This window comes from Colletotrichum godetiae (assembly GCF_030913485.1).
Source record: "Colletotrichum godetiae strain CBS 193.32 chromosome Unknown BDP55scaffold_67, whole genome shotgun sequence".
NCBI classification, from domain to species: domain Eukaryota; kingdom Fungi; phylum Ascomycota; class Sordariomycetes; order Glomerellales; family Glomerellaceae; genus Colletotrichum; species Colletotrichum godetiae.
In genome coordinates, this window is record NW_026851315.1 from 132635 (window position 1) to 150730 (window position 18096).

At 51.9% G+C, this 18096-nt stretch overlaps 6 protein-coding genes across 6 annotated transcripts; 4 read left to right on the plus strand and 2 right to left on the minus strand.

The window, feature by feature from the left end:
• Positions 1–3651: 3651 nt before the first annotated feature.
• BDP55DRAFT_564150 (uncharacterized protein) lies at positions 3652–4188 on the plus strand (the record flags this gene model as incomplete). The annotated part of the gene is made up of 2 exons (XM_060570304.1): positions 3652–3836; positions 3903–4188. 2 exons carry the CDS (start codon positions 3652–3654, stop codon positions 4186–4188), a joined length of 471 nt encoding a protein of 156 aa, XP_060423686.1.
• A 2747-nt stretch (positions 4189–6935) lies between these two features.
• BDP55DRAFT_371717 (uncharacterized protein) lies at positions 6936–7810 on the minus strand. Its single transcript, XM_060567104.1, has 3 exons — positions 7689–7810; positions 7473–7543; positions 6936–7405 (listed from the first exon to the last, which is right to left on the minus strand). Exons 1-3 carry the CDS (start codon positions 7773–7775, stop codon positions 7231–7233), a joined length of 333 nt encoding a protein of 110 aa, XP_060423687.1. The 5' UTR covers positions 7776–7810; the 3' UTR covers positions 6936–7230.
• An 846-nt stretch (positions 7811–8656) lies between these two features.
• Positions 8657–9007, minus strand: BDP55DRAFT_637428 (uncharacterized protein; the record flags this gene model as incomplete). Its single annotated transcript, XM_060572986.1, has 1 exon — positions 8657–9007. One exon carries the CDS (start codon positions 9005–9007, stop codon positions 8657–8659), a length of 351 nt encoding a protein of 116 aa, XP_060423688.1.
• A 524-nt stretch (positions 9008–9531) lies between these two features.
• BDP55DRAFT_564122 (uncharacterized protein) lies at positions 9532–10037 on the plus strand (the record flags this gene model as incomplete). The annotated part of the gene is made up of 2 exons (XM_060570303.1): positions 9532–9783; positions 9870–10037. 2 exons carry the CDS (start codon positions 9532–9534, stop codon positions 10035–10037), a joined length of 420 nt encoding a protein of 139 aa, XP_060423689.1.
• A 1163-nt stretch (positions 10038–11200) lies between these two features.
• BDP55DRAFT_733740 (uncharacterized protein) lies at positions 11201–13458 on the plus strand (the record flags this gene model as incomplete). The annotated part of the gene is made up of 5 exons (XM_060580136.1): positions 11201–11261; positions 11321–11470; positions 11508–11653; positions 11711–11980; positions 12037–13458. The coding sequence occupies 5 exons, from the start codon at positions 11201–11203 to the stop codon at positions 13456–13458; spliced, it is 2049 nt and encodes a 682-aa protein (XP_060423690.1).
• Positions 13459–16368: 2910 nt separating this feature from the next.
• Positions 16369–17983, plus strand: BDP55DRAFT_698063 (family 71 glycosyl hydrolase; the record flags this gene model as incomplete). The annotated part of the gene is made up of 3 exons (XM_060577748.1): positions 16369–16449; positions 16532–17175; positions 17239–17983. The coding sequence occupies 3 exons, from the start codon at positions 16369–16371 to the stop codon at positions 17981–17983; spliced, it is 1470 nt and encodes a 489-aa protein (XP_060423691.1).
• Between the last annotated feature and the right edge of the window lie 113 nt (positions 17984–18096).

Here is an 18096-nt window from a genome sequence, read left to right on the forward strand (position 1 = left end):
AAGGGGGCGCCTTCGTCACGGGCCGAAGCAGTACGTCGCTGGCAAGAGTGCTGGAAAGCATTACCGCAAGAGGAGATCCAGAAATGGATAGAAAGGGTACCTCACCACATCCAACAGATAATTGCCCTAGAGGGCGGCAATGAATACAAAGAGGGTCGTCGGGCTGGATTATACCGTCAAACGACCACTAATTGACCTCAATTGACGACTTTTTACCGCTGAATTGACGATAATTACAGTGGGTGGAAGTGGCCGAATTCTGCCGCTTGTACACACCCTAGCCAGCCCCTTGTCGACTCCCCTGTCTATGGCAGGGGTTGGTCTTGGCAGCAACTGCAAGGACTATTGAGACGCACCTCCGTACTCGTATGAGGATTCCCCCTGTTGATTAGCTTTTGGCTCTCGCCGCTTCTCGCTCTCTTAGTGTCCGTAGTTATCGATGATGGCCCAGCCGATGACTCGAGGCGTGCCGGCTTGGTATCTGTAGTCTGTACGGAGTAGGCGATGGAGGATTGGCGATGATAACAGATAAAGAGGAAGTTGAATTTACCTTGCTCAACGGCCAGCGCCGATGAGATCGAGCGGCGCGTTCCTGGCGCCGTTTGGACCGTTGGGAAAAGAGAGAGACTACGCTGTTTTCGTTGCTGATAGCTTGCCTCCGGCTCGGGAATGGCGCCGCCAGGTTGACCGGCGCTCTTGGGGTGTTTAGGCACAGACCTTTGGTCACCGTACTAGATAATTGTCAAGTCTGTTTCGACAAGCTGAGTGTTTGTGCCCACTACTAGTCTCTTTGACAACCAACAGAGGCCAACAACAGCGGACATGGACGACGACGCTGCAATTTGCGCTGTTGGTCGCTTTCCGTGACTGCAGTCAGCAGACTACCAACAGAGACGGGGTCAGGGTTACAGCGCAAGGGCGCTGCGGCGCTGCCAACCTCTATTCTGGGTCTTTGCCAGGCTTGACAACCGTCGCATGGCGAACGGGGGTGTACCGGGTGTGTTCGCTGTCATGGGTCTCGGCTTGCGACGCTGATGCTTTCAATAGCTCTGTCCTGCGCCGACTGGACGGTGGACACACAGGAGAGCGGGCCCCCGAAGACTGAGGTGGGTAGTGCGCAAGCACAGCTCATAAGCATAAAAGCTTCTAGAGTTCCGTCCTTTGCCCCAATTGCATGGCCATCTCCGGCTATCGGGAGGGAAACATCCCCCCTCCCTCCACTGCGTGGGCTGATGGGCAGGGCGAGTGGCAGGCCTAGGCTGTCGCCTAATTATACTTTGTACACGAGAACGAATCTTCCGGGCTGAAAACCTGTCACAGTTTGTCCCGCGCGGGTGAGTCTGAACAGTCGTTGTTTGGGTTGGTTGGCCTGTCTCCAGTCAACCCTCGATTGAGACCATGCTGCCTGGAAGAGTCTTAAGACGTTCAAAAGAGTGAAGGTTGTGAGATTTTTATGCCAATGAACCTATTCATCACTTAACTTGTCCCCTATGAATGCCAACCGACGGTTTAAAGAGAGAGAAAGAGCGAGATGGCGGCCGAGGGTCGCATCGGATCATCGCCCACAACATCATCGCCAATGCAGGTCGGCGGCGCGGCCCTTTAGCGACGCGTTCCAATTGGCGAGAACCCTCTCACTAACGATTCCTATCCAAACTTGAGCTCTTCCTTTTTTTTCTTCCTCTCTGCATTCCCCTCGCTGTTAATTTTGCTTTCGCTCCGGGTCCCGTCATCAACCAACTTATATCCGAAGAGTCCCTGCAACTCCCATGACCTTGCCTGCATAGCTAGACTTACCGTCTCTTTGCTTTGCTTCTCCTCATTTCCCTTCTGCATATCGGATTTCCCCGCGCTCTTCGGGTACACGCCACGCTGGAGGCCGTGATGCTGTACCCTGCCGACAGCCGTTCAAAGTCTACTCTTCTGCTTCCTGTTCAGCCGACTCCGAGACGGTATTGAACTGAGGCACAGCAACCAATACAACATTTTACTTATCAAAATGCTACTAGGATAAGATGTTGACGGGTAATTAAGAATGCCTCCAACAGCGTGTTGCTTCTGCGATCCCAGGATTCTGGTCAGCTTCCCCGGCACTGGCAGACCAAGAAGTTCGAAGTTACCACAGCCCGACCATTGACCGGCTTTCTCTTGTGTTTGCCTGCAGTCATCGTACTTCGTAGTCGTACAGCCCACAGTCAAGCTTACGCTTGAACGGATTCCCTTTCCGTACCGTCATACCTCGGCGTCTCTCTGCCAATCGCCTCTGAACTTGGTGCTTCCGTCGACTGCTCAACACCAACCCAGATCCAGGACGCAGCTGAGAACGCCATGAATTCTTCTACGACACCAGAATAGCAGAGACAACAGCCACAATCTGACTCTCGCTGTGCCACTGCCAATTGCAAGTCGGCCATAGTTGCCCATCAGCTAAGCCGCGCGTTTTGCAGATTTCGATAGCGTCCAGGAGAAACAAGCCGTTTGCCCAACATACCTCCCCAGGTAACCGCCCTTGTATCCGGCCGCGAAGTCAAACCAGAATGTGACCCTCGCCCTCTGTGTCTCGGCGAAGCAACCAGCGTCGTCCCTGAGCATCCATCGGCTCTCCAGGAATTCCCGACGTCAATACAGGGCTAGGCCGAATCAGACCAGCTTCCCCCGCCGTGATAGCGCGGGCAAGGGGGCGTGGAAAATCAATCTTGAGGTTCCCGCGAGGGCGGAGAAGAACACACGCGTTTTGTTTCTCATCGGGATGCTAGTACCTAAGCCTTGAGATCAAATGTCACTCTTGGCCATACTTGTCAGCTAAAAGGTACCTGTAGCTCAGTCTCGGCCCCTCCTCGCGGGCCAACCTTTCCTACAGATACACTGCGCTACTTCGTACGCCACGCCTACGATGCGCATCTTCTCATGTTCCTGCTGTTCGCCGCCTGCCCACACGTTCTCCCAACCTGCCTCATGCGGACGTCCCGCCTGCTGATAGGTGGGAAATGCAACCCTCGCCAGGAGATGGGCTGAACGGGCTGGAGCTACTGCGGTTCGCTTCTTCCTCGCTTTTCCATGTTTCCCTACAGGCTCCCCCTCTTTCGACCCCTGGTCCTGTCTAGTCCTCAGGAACAGGGTGTCACTGTACCGGGGGAGCCTAGTTCCCCAATATGTCTCTTTGGTAAACCCACGATGCGTGCTGCCCGTGGCTCTTTGAACAACCACCCTACCACCCCTGTTGGTTCATCCCAGGTCCCGGTCGATGACCCGCCCTTCCTATCGCCGCCTCTTCTGGGCGCTGCTCAGAATGGGCGGGTGAACTCCGCTACACTTGTGGCTGCTGCGGTTCGTATTGAACCGGCCGGCTGGCTGGCTATTTGCTGTACCAAACTTGTTCGCTTCTGCGTCCCGGTTCTGTTAGTCCCCGTCTACGAGGAGCATGGGACCCGGTTCCCCCAGTCCAACTCGAACCCGTCCACCACCAAGTTTCAACCAAGTCAAGGTCCCATCCCGCATCTCGCGAATATATATCACAGTGCCTTCGTCTCCATGTAACCGTTCCCTTTTTCCTTTCCCCTTTCCTCATCCACCGACTTCCTACCAGATCCATCCAATCAACTCCCATCCATCTCTTAGGACCTCAGTCGATCGTCTCCTCCAACCGTCAAAATGAAGGCCGCCGTCATCTTCTCCCTCGTCAGCTTGGCTCTCGGCTCCGTTGTCGAGAAGCGCGCCTGCGCCGGCAACAACTGCAACCGTCAGGTCACCGGTACCCGTGACGGCCTCCTCCCCATCACCTCCCGCCAGGCCGACTGCTCTTCCTTCATGCAGGCCACCGTCACCCCCTCTCCTACGTATGTCAACCTCTCAATCAGCAGAGCCGCTTGGTGATGCATTGTAGACTAATTCGTTTCATCCAGCACCGTCACCGTTACCGTCACCGCCGCTCCCGCTCGTCTCCGCCGCAACGGCGAGATCGCCAACCGCCAGGTTACCGCTCTCCCCACCCTCATCCCCGCCTACGCCTCCTCATGCGGTGACGCTGCTGCCTACTCCTCCGCCTGCAACTGCTGGGGCATCACCGCTGTCACCACTACCGCGCCCAAGCCCACCGTCACCGTCACCACCACTGTCGACTACTGCGAGGGTGAGTTCTTGCGCTATACTCCAGCTCGTAGGCGGATACAATATGCTAATGTGTCATAGACTTGTAAGCGTCTCGTTCGGCGTGAAGATGGAAGGATTGAGGAGATGAGAAAGACCATTCGTTTATTCTCTCGAGGCTCAATGTAGAGGAAGGAAAAGAGCACGAGACTGTGGGAGGATGCCCCAGTCGAGCTTGTACAGGAAGAAACGGCCATCGCCGCCGTCTCCTTTGGATCTCGCAGAGATCCCCTCGATTACGAATTCAATGGACTTGGTCATTCATTCTATCTGTTCGGGGCCGTGCTCACGGTCTTCATCGCCTCTTTGCCTCTTTCCAACACAATGAGTCTTGTGAAAGGAACGACAATTGAACGGTCTGGTGGTTTGGAGTACGATCTGTTATGAAGGAAAAATGGGTTATGACCGATTTGATGGGAGACATGACGACCAGCTTCGACTGGCATAGTCTGTTACTGTTATGATATTCACATTCATGTGTAATAATTAAGACTAATTCGTCCTTACTTCGCAAAGCACTGTCTGATGAGTTTGTGAACGCTCACAAGTATTGAAGTGTCATCAAATTTGACAGCTGGGCGATGACCATGGGCGATGGATGAGACGGGGCGCTCGTTGAATGAGACATGACGGCCGTGGTGATAAGATGGATTCGTCTATTCCGGATGACATGTCTCTGGCCAGCCTCATTTACTTATTCATAAGCCATGTTTTACACGATTGAGTCTTCGAAAGGGCAACTGAGCATTTATTGCTTATCCCTAGCCTTACCCATTACTTCTTTTCTTCATCGATTTCTCTTGCTTCAGGCCCATGTCGATGGACCCTGCAGAAGGGTTGTTGTGAAATTGAGCCGCAAGTCTTTACTCCCAAAACGTTAATCGAGTTGCAGATTGCGTGATACCCGTCTCTCTCGGATGCCCCTCGCCGGACGGGGCGCGTATCCCATGACGCCGCGCAAATGGGTCTCTGTCAAGGTAGATCTTTTCTTTCCATCCGAACTCTGTTTCGAGGTTACCCACACACGTTCCCAGCATTCCCCAGAAAATGTTTCGAAACACGTATATCCCACAGCAGCGGGTGAACCCCACATAATAGCCATCGTCTTTTCTCGCGTGGCTTGCGTCAGGGGTGATGGTGGTGATGGTAGATATTGATTGAAGCCCATCGTGCCTGGATCATCCCTCGCGTCAAATGCAAGCCTGACGAGTCCTCAGCTGAGAACAGTGAACTTCATTTTATCTACACTGAATGTCTATGATTACGCAGCAGTATGGGCCGACTGAACATGGCCTCGTCACCTTATCGTTAGTTTTCACGAATGCCGCCCACAACCCGTTGCGAATGCACGTCGCACGACAAACTGACACATGAGCTCCATCGCCATGCTTTACGAAACCCGAGACATTGCCCTCACTTTCTTCAGTCACGCCCTCGACGCCACTTTTTGCTGGTCGATGCCTCCCTTGGTCCCCTTCGTTAATGCCTCCTTGCCCTGCAGCCAATACTCTTCCCGATTGATGCCCTTCCCTTCGCCCTTAAGCGGGTAACCTACATGACCATGAGGTCAGAAACCCACCCTCCCGGGGTCATATTTACCAGAGCGTCGGCATAAAGAAACAGGTTTCATGATCATCGCGGATGGGCTTACACCCTTTCGTGACAACGTCGACTCGACCACAATGCCGGCGATTTCAACATTCCGAAAGCCAGGACAAGGTCACCCACCGCAAAGAAGACAGGCGTCGTCATCACCCGTCTCAGTTAGCGACCCACCTCCACCCGCTCCCGACGGCAATTGACGACGTCGTCGAGAATGTGTCGACAGTCTCGAGAGCATCAGTGGGCCTATTATCATCAGATGACTATCGTTACTTCTTACTGAGAGGATTTTAGAGTCAACCTCAACACACCGATTGAAGTCAGATCATCACTTCATTAGTTCCGTAGCCAAGGCGCAACTCTGAGTTGCTCTAGCAATGCTCTGGCAATGACTACAAACTACGTCTGGAAGATACTCTGACCTAGAGGCTAGAACTGGAAATTCGAATCTCCCGAGACCTCTTCAATGAAGACGAATCCTGGAGATGGCAAACGAAGATCAACAACGCTCTCCGCTGCAAACTCATCACAGTCTCGATAGAGAAAAGCAGACAACGCGTCATGATCACGCAAAAAAGCTGCAACTTCCGAGTTACTTTCATCGTCTAAATTGATCGTGCTCGACAGCAGCCTGCAGAGCTATGCGACCACCTTCGTCATGTGCTGGAAGATTGATGTCTGCTCCAGAGTCAAGCAAGATTCGATTGAGGGCCAGGTTCTCTTGCCTTGCCGCCATTTGTAGGCGATTCATGCCATTGATTCCATGATGATTGATGAGCGCGCCTAAATCCACGAGGGAGCCACGTGTGATAAATAATAGCAGGATACTCCGTAAGGCAGGTGACATTATGTCCACTGTCTGGCCGGTAAGTGACTGCACAAAAATAGGACTACGTATACATAAGATACATGCATGGGCTTTCTGCGAGCTTAGGTAGATAACCAAGAGAAGGTCTACTTGTAGAGGCAAAAGTCCCGTTTCCTTCGGGGCCTTGAGTGAATCCAGAAGCCTCAAATTAAAATCACCTAGTTCGTCTTGAGTTGAGCCTCCCTATCGTATCGTCACATTCCTGTAGCTTCGAAATGGGTGTTAGGACCTAACGTATATATTAATGACATGATTATGCCATTTCTACTGAGGCATAACATTCAAGACATTATCTAACATCCAAAGTGAAACAACAGCAATCATGGCCTCGCAGCCGCAGGCATGTAAATATCCAAATTGAGACTATGACCGATTGCAAATACTACTCCTCTCAACGAAACGGAAGCTAGAATAATCCTTGACCACTTGCAAACAAAACCCCAGAAAACTATTTCCGTATATGCCAATCCCACTGCAGCGTTTTAGCGCCAGGACATCGGCTCCCTTCAACTGCCTTGCCCGAAAGCCAATTCGACAGTTCTGCGCAACGTGACATTACAGGGCTCACGTAGCCAACCTAACGCTCTGGATGAGAACAATACTCTTGTGAAGTACTATTCCTCTTCAGTCCCCTTCAGCTCAATCTTGTCATACATAGGACGCCACATCTGGCTCCACGCCTGCGCGAATTGAGCTTCGCTAGGAAATTTCTGTTGGCCAAACCATTCGGCCCATGACAACAGTTGCTTCTCACAAGAACCCCCTGCGAAACATTTGGTCCAGAAGCAACTGAAGTTGCGTCAGTCCTATATCCCCATATATGGTCGAACGTAGATGTATGTTGAACATGGCTCACATGTGGAACAGCTTTGCTTCAGGTAATAGTATATTCGTGGCGGCGGTTTTGCACACCCACACGCAGCTGACCTGTGAATTGCCTTTGTTAGCATCAAAGGGAAAGTCATGTTTCATGAACAACTTCACCCGAGGACAGAGGCGACCAAGGTCCAATGAGAAGTAGCCGTGCTATAGCTGCGTCCTTGGTAGAATACGGGAATAGGGTACCACTTACGCAATTCGCAAGACCGTCAGACATTTGTTTAGGATCATCCCTTTCGGTGAGGTTGAGGGCAGCTTCACGGATCTCGACGTCCGTCATTCTAGGGAGCGCAGGGAAAAGAGTGAGTCAGCAATTCGGAGTCCAAGGCAAAGTCTACATTGGAGCTATCAGCAGCTTCTTCCAGTTCCTGTATGTACTTACTGTGGATGAGCGTCACGTGGCGAGTTTGAGTTGCCACCTTGCGTGTCTTCGTATCTGGCAGCGACAATTTCGAGACTGGCTCTTTCGGTGTTGTCGGTCGAGTCAGGCAGCCTTTCGTTGCTATCTGGGGTAGTGATGACTAGTTCAGGAACGGTTCTTTTCAGTTCCTGGTCCTCGGTATCACCGGTGACACTCCGGGAGCTGCGGTCGTCGATGACACCTGCTAGTGCCAGGGAAAGGCACAAGCCATTGTAAATGAAAATCTTGAAGAAATGCATCTTGGATTCTCTTGAAGAAGTTGGGTGATACAGGTGATGAGGCAGATGGTGGTGCAGTTCTGATGTGACACTGCCTCAGGGTCGTTGGGAATCTGTGTTCATTATATAGTCGAGGTTTCACTACTGATGTCGTAGCTCAGATGATTTCTTTTTTAGTTCGAGGTGCTCCAGTCGGCATGTTTCTGCTGGCTAAGGTATAACCGATCGGATACCGATTCCTCACATTCCCAATTCGGGTATTTGGTTTCCAGGCATGCACCTTCGTACGTGTGACCATGAACCACAGGTTCCCTTCCCGTTCGAGCGAGCGAAACACTTAGGAGCGTCATTTTGCAACGACATATGAGAGTCATGAGATATGAAGTCAAAAACCAAACGACGTTGTTTGCTCGCATACGCATCATGTCGTCTTAGGTTGAAAGAGTCTGGCAAATGCTGGGGTTGATGACCATGGCGTGTTCGTCCGTGTCCTTGCCTCTCTGAGATTGACTTGTATCACGTCTAACGCAGTGACACAAACTTAATCTTGAGTTTCCGAGTCTGGGGGATCGTAACAAAAGCCTGTATTCTAGCATTGTTTGTGGCACGGCGGGTAGTCTTACCAGAGCCCGTTTGCATTGCAGAAGGAACCCTCACTTTCTCAAACCGCACGTCGGCTTGAGCCTGCCGCTTGCGAACTGGGCATTGATTTTTCGACGCCGATGCCGAGACGAGCCAGATTGACTGATGAGCAAATATTACTTCACCGAAGAGTCGCAACAAACAATAAGGAATATCATCTAATATCAAGCAGCCGAGGCAAACGGGCGAGGACAGAACTCGCCATGAGCGCAGGCAGAAATACAGACTCATGTGTAGGCGATGAAACTTGTAGACAAAGAGAGGTCAACAATTTTTTGTTTGCTTGGTCAACCTTCTGTCCTAATTTGGGTACGGTTGGTTTGCTGTGGGTTTTGTGTATGTTTGCCAACTCAGCTTATCACGAGATCGACAATCATAGCAAAGACGCTTCGAGCCAGCAGAGGTCCAATGCCACAGACATCAGCCTTGGTCAATGTCGCCAACTCCGCACGCACTATGAGATCGAGGCAGCAAACACCTTTGCATCTTCAAGTTTGTTTAGCATTTGTGATGGTCGCTCTCGGATGGCGCAGTTATCTCCCAGAAATCAAGAGGAGCTGTAAAGGTGCGACAGCTATCCCATGACCTTCAGACCCATCTTGTATCAAGTTGGGTATATGTAGGCAGCGCTCATATCTATTTAAGTCCTTATCCTATGTCAAGTCCCATCGTCCTTTGTCAATGTGTCTCTCATCCACTCAACTCATCGAGCAAAACGTTATCACACTCAATTCAGCAACTTCACTTTCATCAATATGAAGCCCACTGCTTTCCTTGCCGTTTTGGCCATTGCCGGCTCCGGTGTCAACGCCGACTGCTTCGACAATGGCATGACGGCCAATTATGGCAAATGGCTCAGTGAGAAGATCTCAGCTGTCAATTCGGACCGTCTTTCTCTGGTCTGCCTGGCCATAGTCGGTGCAGCTAAAGAGGCTTTCGTTGGCCATGAAAGTCGAACATTCTGCATGCAAGAGAAGAGTGGCTTGAAGTGGGACTTTTCCATCAAGGTATGATACGTAACGACGCTTTGTAGCGTGGACCTCGCGTCTTCTGCTTCTTGATACGAAGGAGATGTCCTGACAGGTATTTATAGAACTTGAACAGTGGCGGACGAGTTCTAGGACAAGCCGAGTGCATGTCTGGGCTGTCGAAGGAGGCTTATAATTGTTGGAGAGGAGGAAGGACTAAGTATTGGAATTGGGAATACGCGTACGTTCCTTTTGACCCAAGATATTCCCAGTCATCCCAAAGTTCACAATAACCCCATAATTTCATACGATCCCTTACTGATCATCTCATAGGTCTGACCCCAATGCTGGCAGCTGCATGGGGAAATAATCGGACTGGCCTACTCGCCCCGTCTCTCAATTCTGTGCCTTGTTTTTTTCTTCTGCTTTTTGATTCGCCTGATTTATGGTTATCGGACATCCTAGAACAAACGAAGGTTTGGAATGTTGAGAATGCTTCTGTACCTATACATGCAGGAACCTCAGTGTCATTTTCATACTTCTCAGAACATTCCTTACATAGAGTCATCCTCATTTTCTGAACAAGTTGGTTCCTGACTCGTACAATTGAAACCCGTCAATACATGTGCGTTGTGGCAGCAAATCCGAGTCGATCAAGTCCCGAGTGATGACACTGCAACACACACAGAGACAGATTACGGAAGTAGGAAAACTAGCCTTGATAACACTTTTGAGAGTATCTCACACTTGATTGCGTCTAACAGTTTTTTTCTTCAACCATGTCCCTCAAGGCCTAAGCGTAAATAAGAAAAAGGGACGGAAATGAGCTTGAAAATCAAGGAGAATATCATCAGAGCCATCTATGATTCTTGTCATCGGAAGTTTCAAGCCATAAAAGATGAAACCTCACTTGATTTCTATGCATGCAGCCTTTGCTTACACCCTCAAAACAATGATTCTTGACCTAGACATCAGCAGGATGTACTCGGCGAACAACTCGTCACCTAATCTGAGCCCAAGGTAAGCATCTAGTCAAGAAAAACGGTGGCTTGATGTTTCAGAAGGTAGCCTATCGTACCCATCCGTCATTTGGGTGAGTATTCCAGTAAGTCTGCCATTGGTTCATCACCGCAAAACTGAGAGCAGCTGAGACGCCATGGCTGGCTGAGCGCCCCGTGCTTACTCTGTCATACCGACTTCTTTCCCGAACAAGAGATATCTGATGTTGATTTGCGCCACCATTACGAATCTTAAGAGCAGTCAGCAGGCAGCAGGTCTGCCTCAAACTTGGCAAAGAGTTCATAGTCTTGCGTTGGAGCGTTTATGACTTTTCGGAGGAATAGCCAAGGTATATAAGGCATAGTCTACGTGTCTACTACTCATTCAGTTCTGAATTATCTGTACTACCGTACCTCATACCTAGAAGCACCAATCATCAAATTCACTCACTTTCAACATGTCTTCAGATGGCACTCAGGGACCCGTGCTTGTCCACGGAATCAAGGCGGACAACCCAGGTGTGTTTTCTGTCAACTGGCAAATTTCGCTCCTCTAATATATAGCTTACGTCGAATAGCTAGACCTCCTGTGCGCATGGAAGTACGTGACATGATGAAGGACCACCCTGATCAGTGGAACCTATATCTCTTGGGGTTGGAGAGGTTCCAAAACTCGGTGAAGGAGGACTCGCCTCTCTCTTTCTTCGAGATTGCTGGCAAGTACAATAGTTGGAAACTTTCGCCATAAGGCTCTGACGCCAGCAGGTATCCATGGGCTTCCCTACAAGAAATGGCCAGACAGGGACTGGAACAACAAGATGGTCAGAGTCGACAACAATTTCGGCGGATTCTGCACTCACAGCTCGATTCTCTTTCTTACCTGGCACCGTCCATATCTTGCTCTCTTCGAGGTAAGTTTTACCATTCGCTCAATATGACATAAGACACTATTTTCTGACAGGGCTCAGGCGGAACTATACAAGCATGTCAATGCTGTCGCCAACGAATTTGAAGAGAGCGAGCGCAGGAGCGACTATGTGAAGGCGGCCAAAGACTTCAGAATGCCATACTGGGACTGGGCTCGACCTGACCTTGGAGTCTTTCCAGCAGAGGCTACATCCCAAGCTAGGGTACAAGTCAAGCGTCCCCATAATAACCAGAAGGATTCTCGTATCGATCCAAACCCACTGGCAACCTACAAGTTTCGAGAGTCGCGCACGAATACGAGCATCAACCAGGTAGTTTTATCTTTAGCCCATCACTATGTCTGCGTCATGCTGATCGGCGCTCTTAGTTCCCGAGGGTCGGAGGCACCATCCGCTACCCAGACCAGCCTAACAACAATAGGATGATCCAGAGACTGACACAATTCTTTTCTGGAACCGACCCTCAACAGGCTTCAAGAGGCAAGAATCTTACGGAGCGTGTTATTTTCATCCTTCAGTCGTATCGTGACTTTGGATCTGCGTCCCACAATCGATTCAACCCACCGAAGCAACCGGGCCAGCCCAATTTCGCCGAATGGGGTAGCATTGAAGACATTCATAATGCTATCCACACCTATTCTGGGGGCAGTGGGCACATGGGAAACCCAGCAATTGCCGCGTTTGACCCGATCTTCTGGCTCCATCACACCAATGTCGACCGGCTGTTCGCCATCTGGCAAGCTTGCCATGACAACCCCAACGATCCATCAACCTATGTGACTGACCAACGCGCGAGTGATAGTTGGGGTAACTTCATCGTCAAAGCCGGTGATCCTGAGACGAGCAAAACTCCGTTGGCTCCGTTTGCTCAGTCTGGCACCAAAGACAACCAAGTCTTCTGGACATCCGAGGGTGTCAGATACACCACCGAGTTCGGCTATGTCTATCCGGAGACTCAGTCATGGAAGTTTCCCACCAAAGAGTCCATCCTCAACGAGTTGGACCGTGTGTATGGCAAGACTGCCTCTTTTGCCAACGTCTTGAGAAGTGGCGACGAAGACCTCAAATCCTCCACCGAGGTGTTCAAGAGTCGTGCCAAGGCACATTTGAAGGCGGTGAACTCTCCGGTCACCGCCACAGCCTTCTCGCTGGCTGCGGAACAGAATGAGCAAAAACCCATTCAGGACACCAATGAGTCTGACGATTTCAACCTCCCTGAGGATCGTGACCTGAAGAGCTTGATCGGTACCGAGAAAAAGTACCTTGAATGGCTGGTCAACATCAAGGCCGAAAAGGCCGAACTCGGAGGCAATTACGTCGTTCATGTGTTCCTGGGCAACCCCGACGACTCAGTTCCCTTGCTGTATGCCACCAATCACTCTCATGTCGGTGCCTTTGCCACCTTCGGCCAAGACGAAACCACCTCGTGTAAGAATTGCCAACAGGGGCGTGCTTCAGGGCAGAGGATCACCGGTCAGGTCCCTCTCACCCTCGCTCTAGTCGAGCGTTACGTTGCCGGCCTCATCGACAGTCTCGCACCGCAGCATGTCATTCCATATCTGCAGAAACAACTTCACTGGCGTGTCACGTTGCCCGGTGGTGATCTCCAGTCTAGGAGCAACCTCAACAACCTCTTGATCAGTGTCGTCACGAACGAGGTGACGATTCCTAGCAACCCTACGGATCTCCCAATATACGCTGATGAGGTGATTCCTCAACCAGATGTCACCACTAACCGCGCTGGAAGTGGTCGTGGTGATGGAACTGGTTATGATGGGACCAATTTCTAGCTCAAAGACATACAGTTCAGGCGGCCAGGTATCACTTAAGGGGATGCGACTGGAAGATGGAAGAACACGATGTTGGTTAGTTGCCGACGTTTCTATTGCCGAGGTAAAAGGAGAGAATCAAGACTTTAGACTTTAAACCAAAAGTCGTGATGTGATGTCTTATTAGCAAGTCTAGTGACATGGAGTCTCAGTGTAGATAAATTGCCAACGATCCAATCGAGATGAGCTTTGACGTGCTTTCTTCAATTTTTCACTGTCGAAGTCGAAGAGCACAGACACCATGGTTTTACAAATCTTCAGTTGCAAGGAATCAGGCGCATCGTGGAAAGAAATACGTCCGTTGAAGTGATAACGTGACGGTTGAGCTGAGTTTGGCTGAAGAGGATACCCGGAGCTGTCAGCCGAGACTCCGCCCTTGTGCGCGTTTGCTGCGACAGACACCAACAGGAGCGGCTGGGAATCGACTGGCGAACGACTATCGCTCTCTGGCACTCTGGTTAGAGACGCAGGAGAGCGGGCCGAATCGGTGGCTCTGAAGTCACTGCAAATCGCTGCAACTCAACTTCAAAGGGTCTAGCACCGTGGGTTCGGACAGGGGACAGGGGGCAGGGACCAGGGTGGCTTAAGGTTCTCGATCATGCTGTTGGAACATGGTCTTTTTCCCTCTCTGCTTTGCTCTTTTGGCCTCATTTTTCTTCACTTAATTTTCCCTTGTATCCATAGACTCATGCGGTCGCTTATCCTTTCCCTCTCTTGGCGTCTATGATTATCCCCGGGGTAATGAACAACCGAGGAGGTCGAGTATCTTGTGACAGCCCAAGCGATATAATAATCCATGTCAGCGTTGGTGTGGTTGGTCAAAGTGCGAAGTGCGACTTGTCCAGCAAGAAACCCCTGTCACGACGAGCTCGGAGGGAATCCGGACGATTGGCCGGCGAGAGCGCACGTTTTCTGAGACCAGCGCGACGCCCAGATGGGGTTTTTTGGTCTCGTCAGCCCAATGCAAACCGTATCCAAGCCGCCGGTTATCCGTCTTTGCTGATCTGAAATAGCCTGACAGCTGCCACGAGAGCCACTAAACGGCACTCCGTGTATGCGATTTGGCGGGATTCCGATACACACTCGTCAACTAGCCCACCGCCGATGACGTGCCGGCTCCGGCATTCGTACACATCTTCTCGTTCTCAACGTCGAAGGAAGCCCCCCACAAGGCTGGTTTCCTCTCGAGTATGCACGCTCCTTACTCTTTTGACGTTTCGATCGGGTCTCAACGGTGTGGTTGGCTGCGACTACGAGCCCACGGACGACACGAAGGTGGACTAGAGCCAAGCTTTGCAAAGGATGGCTAAGCAACGGCGACCCCCCACGCCATGCCTCTCGAAGACTCACAGGCCTCAATATTGCCCGGTGCTGCCTAGGAATAGTGGGCAGATATGTGTTTTCATCACGGAACCCTTGCTGCCGATATAGACCCTTGCCCTGGACGTCAGATATCCGACGATGCACGGTTCTTTAGACTCACCTGGGTAGCGGAACCTTTCCTCTGAGCAACCGTAGTGTTTGCTTACTTAATCTTAAATCTAGAGGCACAGCTGCAGGTTGGGTTAGGCAGATCGCTGCTAGACTGTCTACTCAGTCAATCGGCGAGCGGTTCAATGTGACGGACAAGGGGCCACTCGGCCGATTCCGCACGTGTAGGCCGTCAGACGACAGGGATCGTGAGTGTCTTGATGGGTGAGCGGAAAGCCGCTAGTGTAGGATCCGGCATAACGTCCGGCTACGCGGCAGTCTCCGGATGATAGGTCTCAAAGGACCCTAGGCGGGCTCAACAAGCTTAAGGTGTCGGGCGAGCAACTTTACAGGGTTCAAGGAAAAAGCCAAGTTGGAAAGATGGGTGCTTGGAGAGGGAGGACCAGAGGCCCAGAGGATCCCGAAACACCGTACCGCTGGGCAGATCTACTTCCTTCAGTCTCCAGAAATGTTTCCCGGGTCGTGTTTCGCCGTCGATCTCTCCCGACTTCGTATCCGATCAACACAAGGAATAGAAGCTTTCGATGGGCTTCACTTTGTATAGCATATCGCGCCAAGTTCACGGACATACACGAGCTTTTACAGCCACCTTCTTACTCACGTCCTCACATCAAACGCCGCGTGAGAGCTATTTCCCTCACCGCCAGCATGAACAATTCGGACTCATCGCACTCACGATGCAGAGTAAGCAGAATCGGGCGAGGCAATTTCCCACGGCAAAAGCGGCCTCGTCCAAATCATCAGTCTTGGCCCGCTGCATCTCTTCGCGCCGTCGTTCAGCGGCACAGCAGGCACAAAATGGCACAGCAGATAGAGAAACCACTCTAGACGTTGGGGACCGATGTCCATACAGCCCACTTGTTCATACACACATCCAACGGCGTCTCACAAAGCACTCACCCCCTGCTCTTTTCATGTAGCCCTATCAGGCAAACGCCCTTCGTAGCCCTGTTCAAGACGGGCGGGACCCCCCTGCTCGTCTATTTGACGGTGGGAGTTTGAGGCCGTGTAGTTCCAGCCGCATGTACCGCCTACCGTTGGCCTGCCTGCCTATCTCGCGATAGATTCAGGTTGTCGCCATGCCGGGGGTGGTAACGTGAACAATGGCGTACAGCACCAGAGGGGCGGTACCGCGGTCGCCCTGGCCGGTTCGCAAGGCAGAAACCGACATGATGGGTAGATATGCGAGCCATACCTGACATGGCCCCCTCTTCAAGTGAAGGAGGCCACAATACATAATGCAGCGGCCGTGGCCTTTGATCTCTCCCATGTAGCATTGTGGCTCTCCTGCAAGATCTGTAAACTCTGCTTCCCCTGCCGATCAAACTTGACCTCGACGACCTGATCTGCGTGCCACGCAAGTTCTTGCTCGCTGTGACGATGAAGTTCACCACCTGTCTCACCGTCCTCCTGGCTGCGGTCACCCAAGCACAAGCGGCGTCCGTCTTTGCCCACTTCATGGTATGTTCGCCTCTGATGCTGGCGTCTCTGTCAGGCTAGGATTCTATCCTTCCATAGCTCAGCTGCTAACAGACCTCACCAGCTCATCAACACCAAGAATTTCACTCTCAGCGAATTTGAAGATGACTTTAAGATCGCCAAGGACGCTCACATCGATGCCTTCGCCCTCAACATGGGCCTGACGGACCCCAACACCAACCAGTCCCTTGAGACTGCCTTCGTCGCCGCCAAGAACGTCGGATTCCAACTCTTCTTCTCCTTCGACTACAACGGCGGCTACCACGGGGGCAAGCCCTGGCCTAAGGAGACTATTCTAGACATGGCAGAGAAGTACTTCAAGCTCGACGAGTACTTCAAGTATGCCGACAAGCCCCTCGCCTCGACCTTTGAAGGCACAGAGAATGCCGAGGATTGGATCGATATCAAGAACCAGACCGGAGCATTCTTCATTCCCGATTGGTCCTCCGTGTCTCCCGAGGACGCACTGGCACTAGGAGGCGGTGTTGCTGATGGACTTTTCAGCTGGAACGCGTGGCCTGTCGGCGACAAGGACATGACTGACAAGAGTGATGCTGCGTATGCCTGGGCCCTGAAAGGCAAGCCTTACATGATGCCCGTCTCCCCCTGGTTCTACACCAACCTCCCTGGCTACAACAAGAACTGGGTGTGGCGAGGCGATGATCTCTGGTACGACCGCTGGAACCAGGTGATGGACGTGATGCCTGCGTAAGCCAACCTTGCAATGACTACCTATCTTCTCCATGATTCATGTCGATTGACCATCAATAGCTTTGTTCAAATCATCTCCTGGAACGACTATGGTGAATCACACCACATTGGCCCCGTCCGCACCAATGCCATGGAAGCGTTCGAAGTCGGCGAAGCCCCCTTCAACTACGCCCTCGACCACCCCCACGACGGCTGGCGGCACTTCCTCCCCTACCTCATCGACAGCTACAAAGCCGCTGTGCCCCCTGCGATCAAAGACGAAGCCCTCATGACTTGGTACCGCGGCTCGCCGGCCCTCGCCTGCAAGGACGGAGGCACCACGGCCAACACCGTCGCCCACGACCAAGAGATTCTCACGGCGGCCCAGGTCGTCCGGGACAAGATCTTCTACTCTGCTCTCCTCACGTCCGGTGCAGAGGTCATCGTCTCCGTCGGAGGCAAGGCGCAGAAGGGCAACTGGACCTCGACCCCTGACGGCGGCAAGGGCGTCTACCACGGAAGCATTCCCTTCCTGGGCACTGGCGACGTCGTCATCACCATGACCAAGTACGGAACCGAGATCGCCAAGATCGATGGAAGAAAGATCGCAGATGAGTGCCCCAGCGGCATGACTAACTGGAACGCATGGACCGGCAGCACAAATGCCCTCCATGTCGACGATCCAAGCCCTTCGCCCACCCAGACTGGCGGTGGTCCTCAGTCCACGGCCAGTGACAATGGATCTGGGGCATCCAATTTCTCGCAAAGCGGCTTGATATACGCTATAGTTGCCCTCGCCAGCTTGGCTGTTGCAGGTATAGTATGAATGGGACAAATGGTTGCGAGACTACAATGCACAAAGATGCCAATCCTCGGACATCTCCGGCTATCCGAAAGGCTACGGCTGCAAGAAGCATCTTTAGTTTCTCTCGAAGGAAG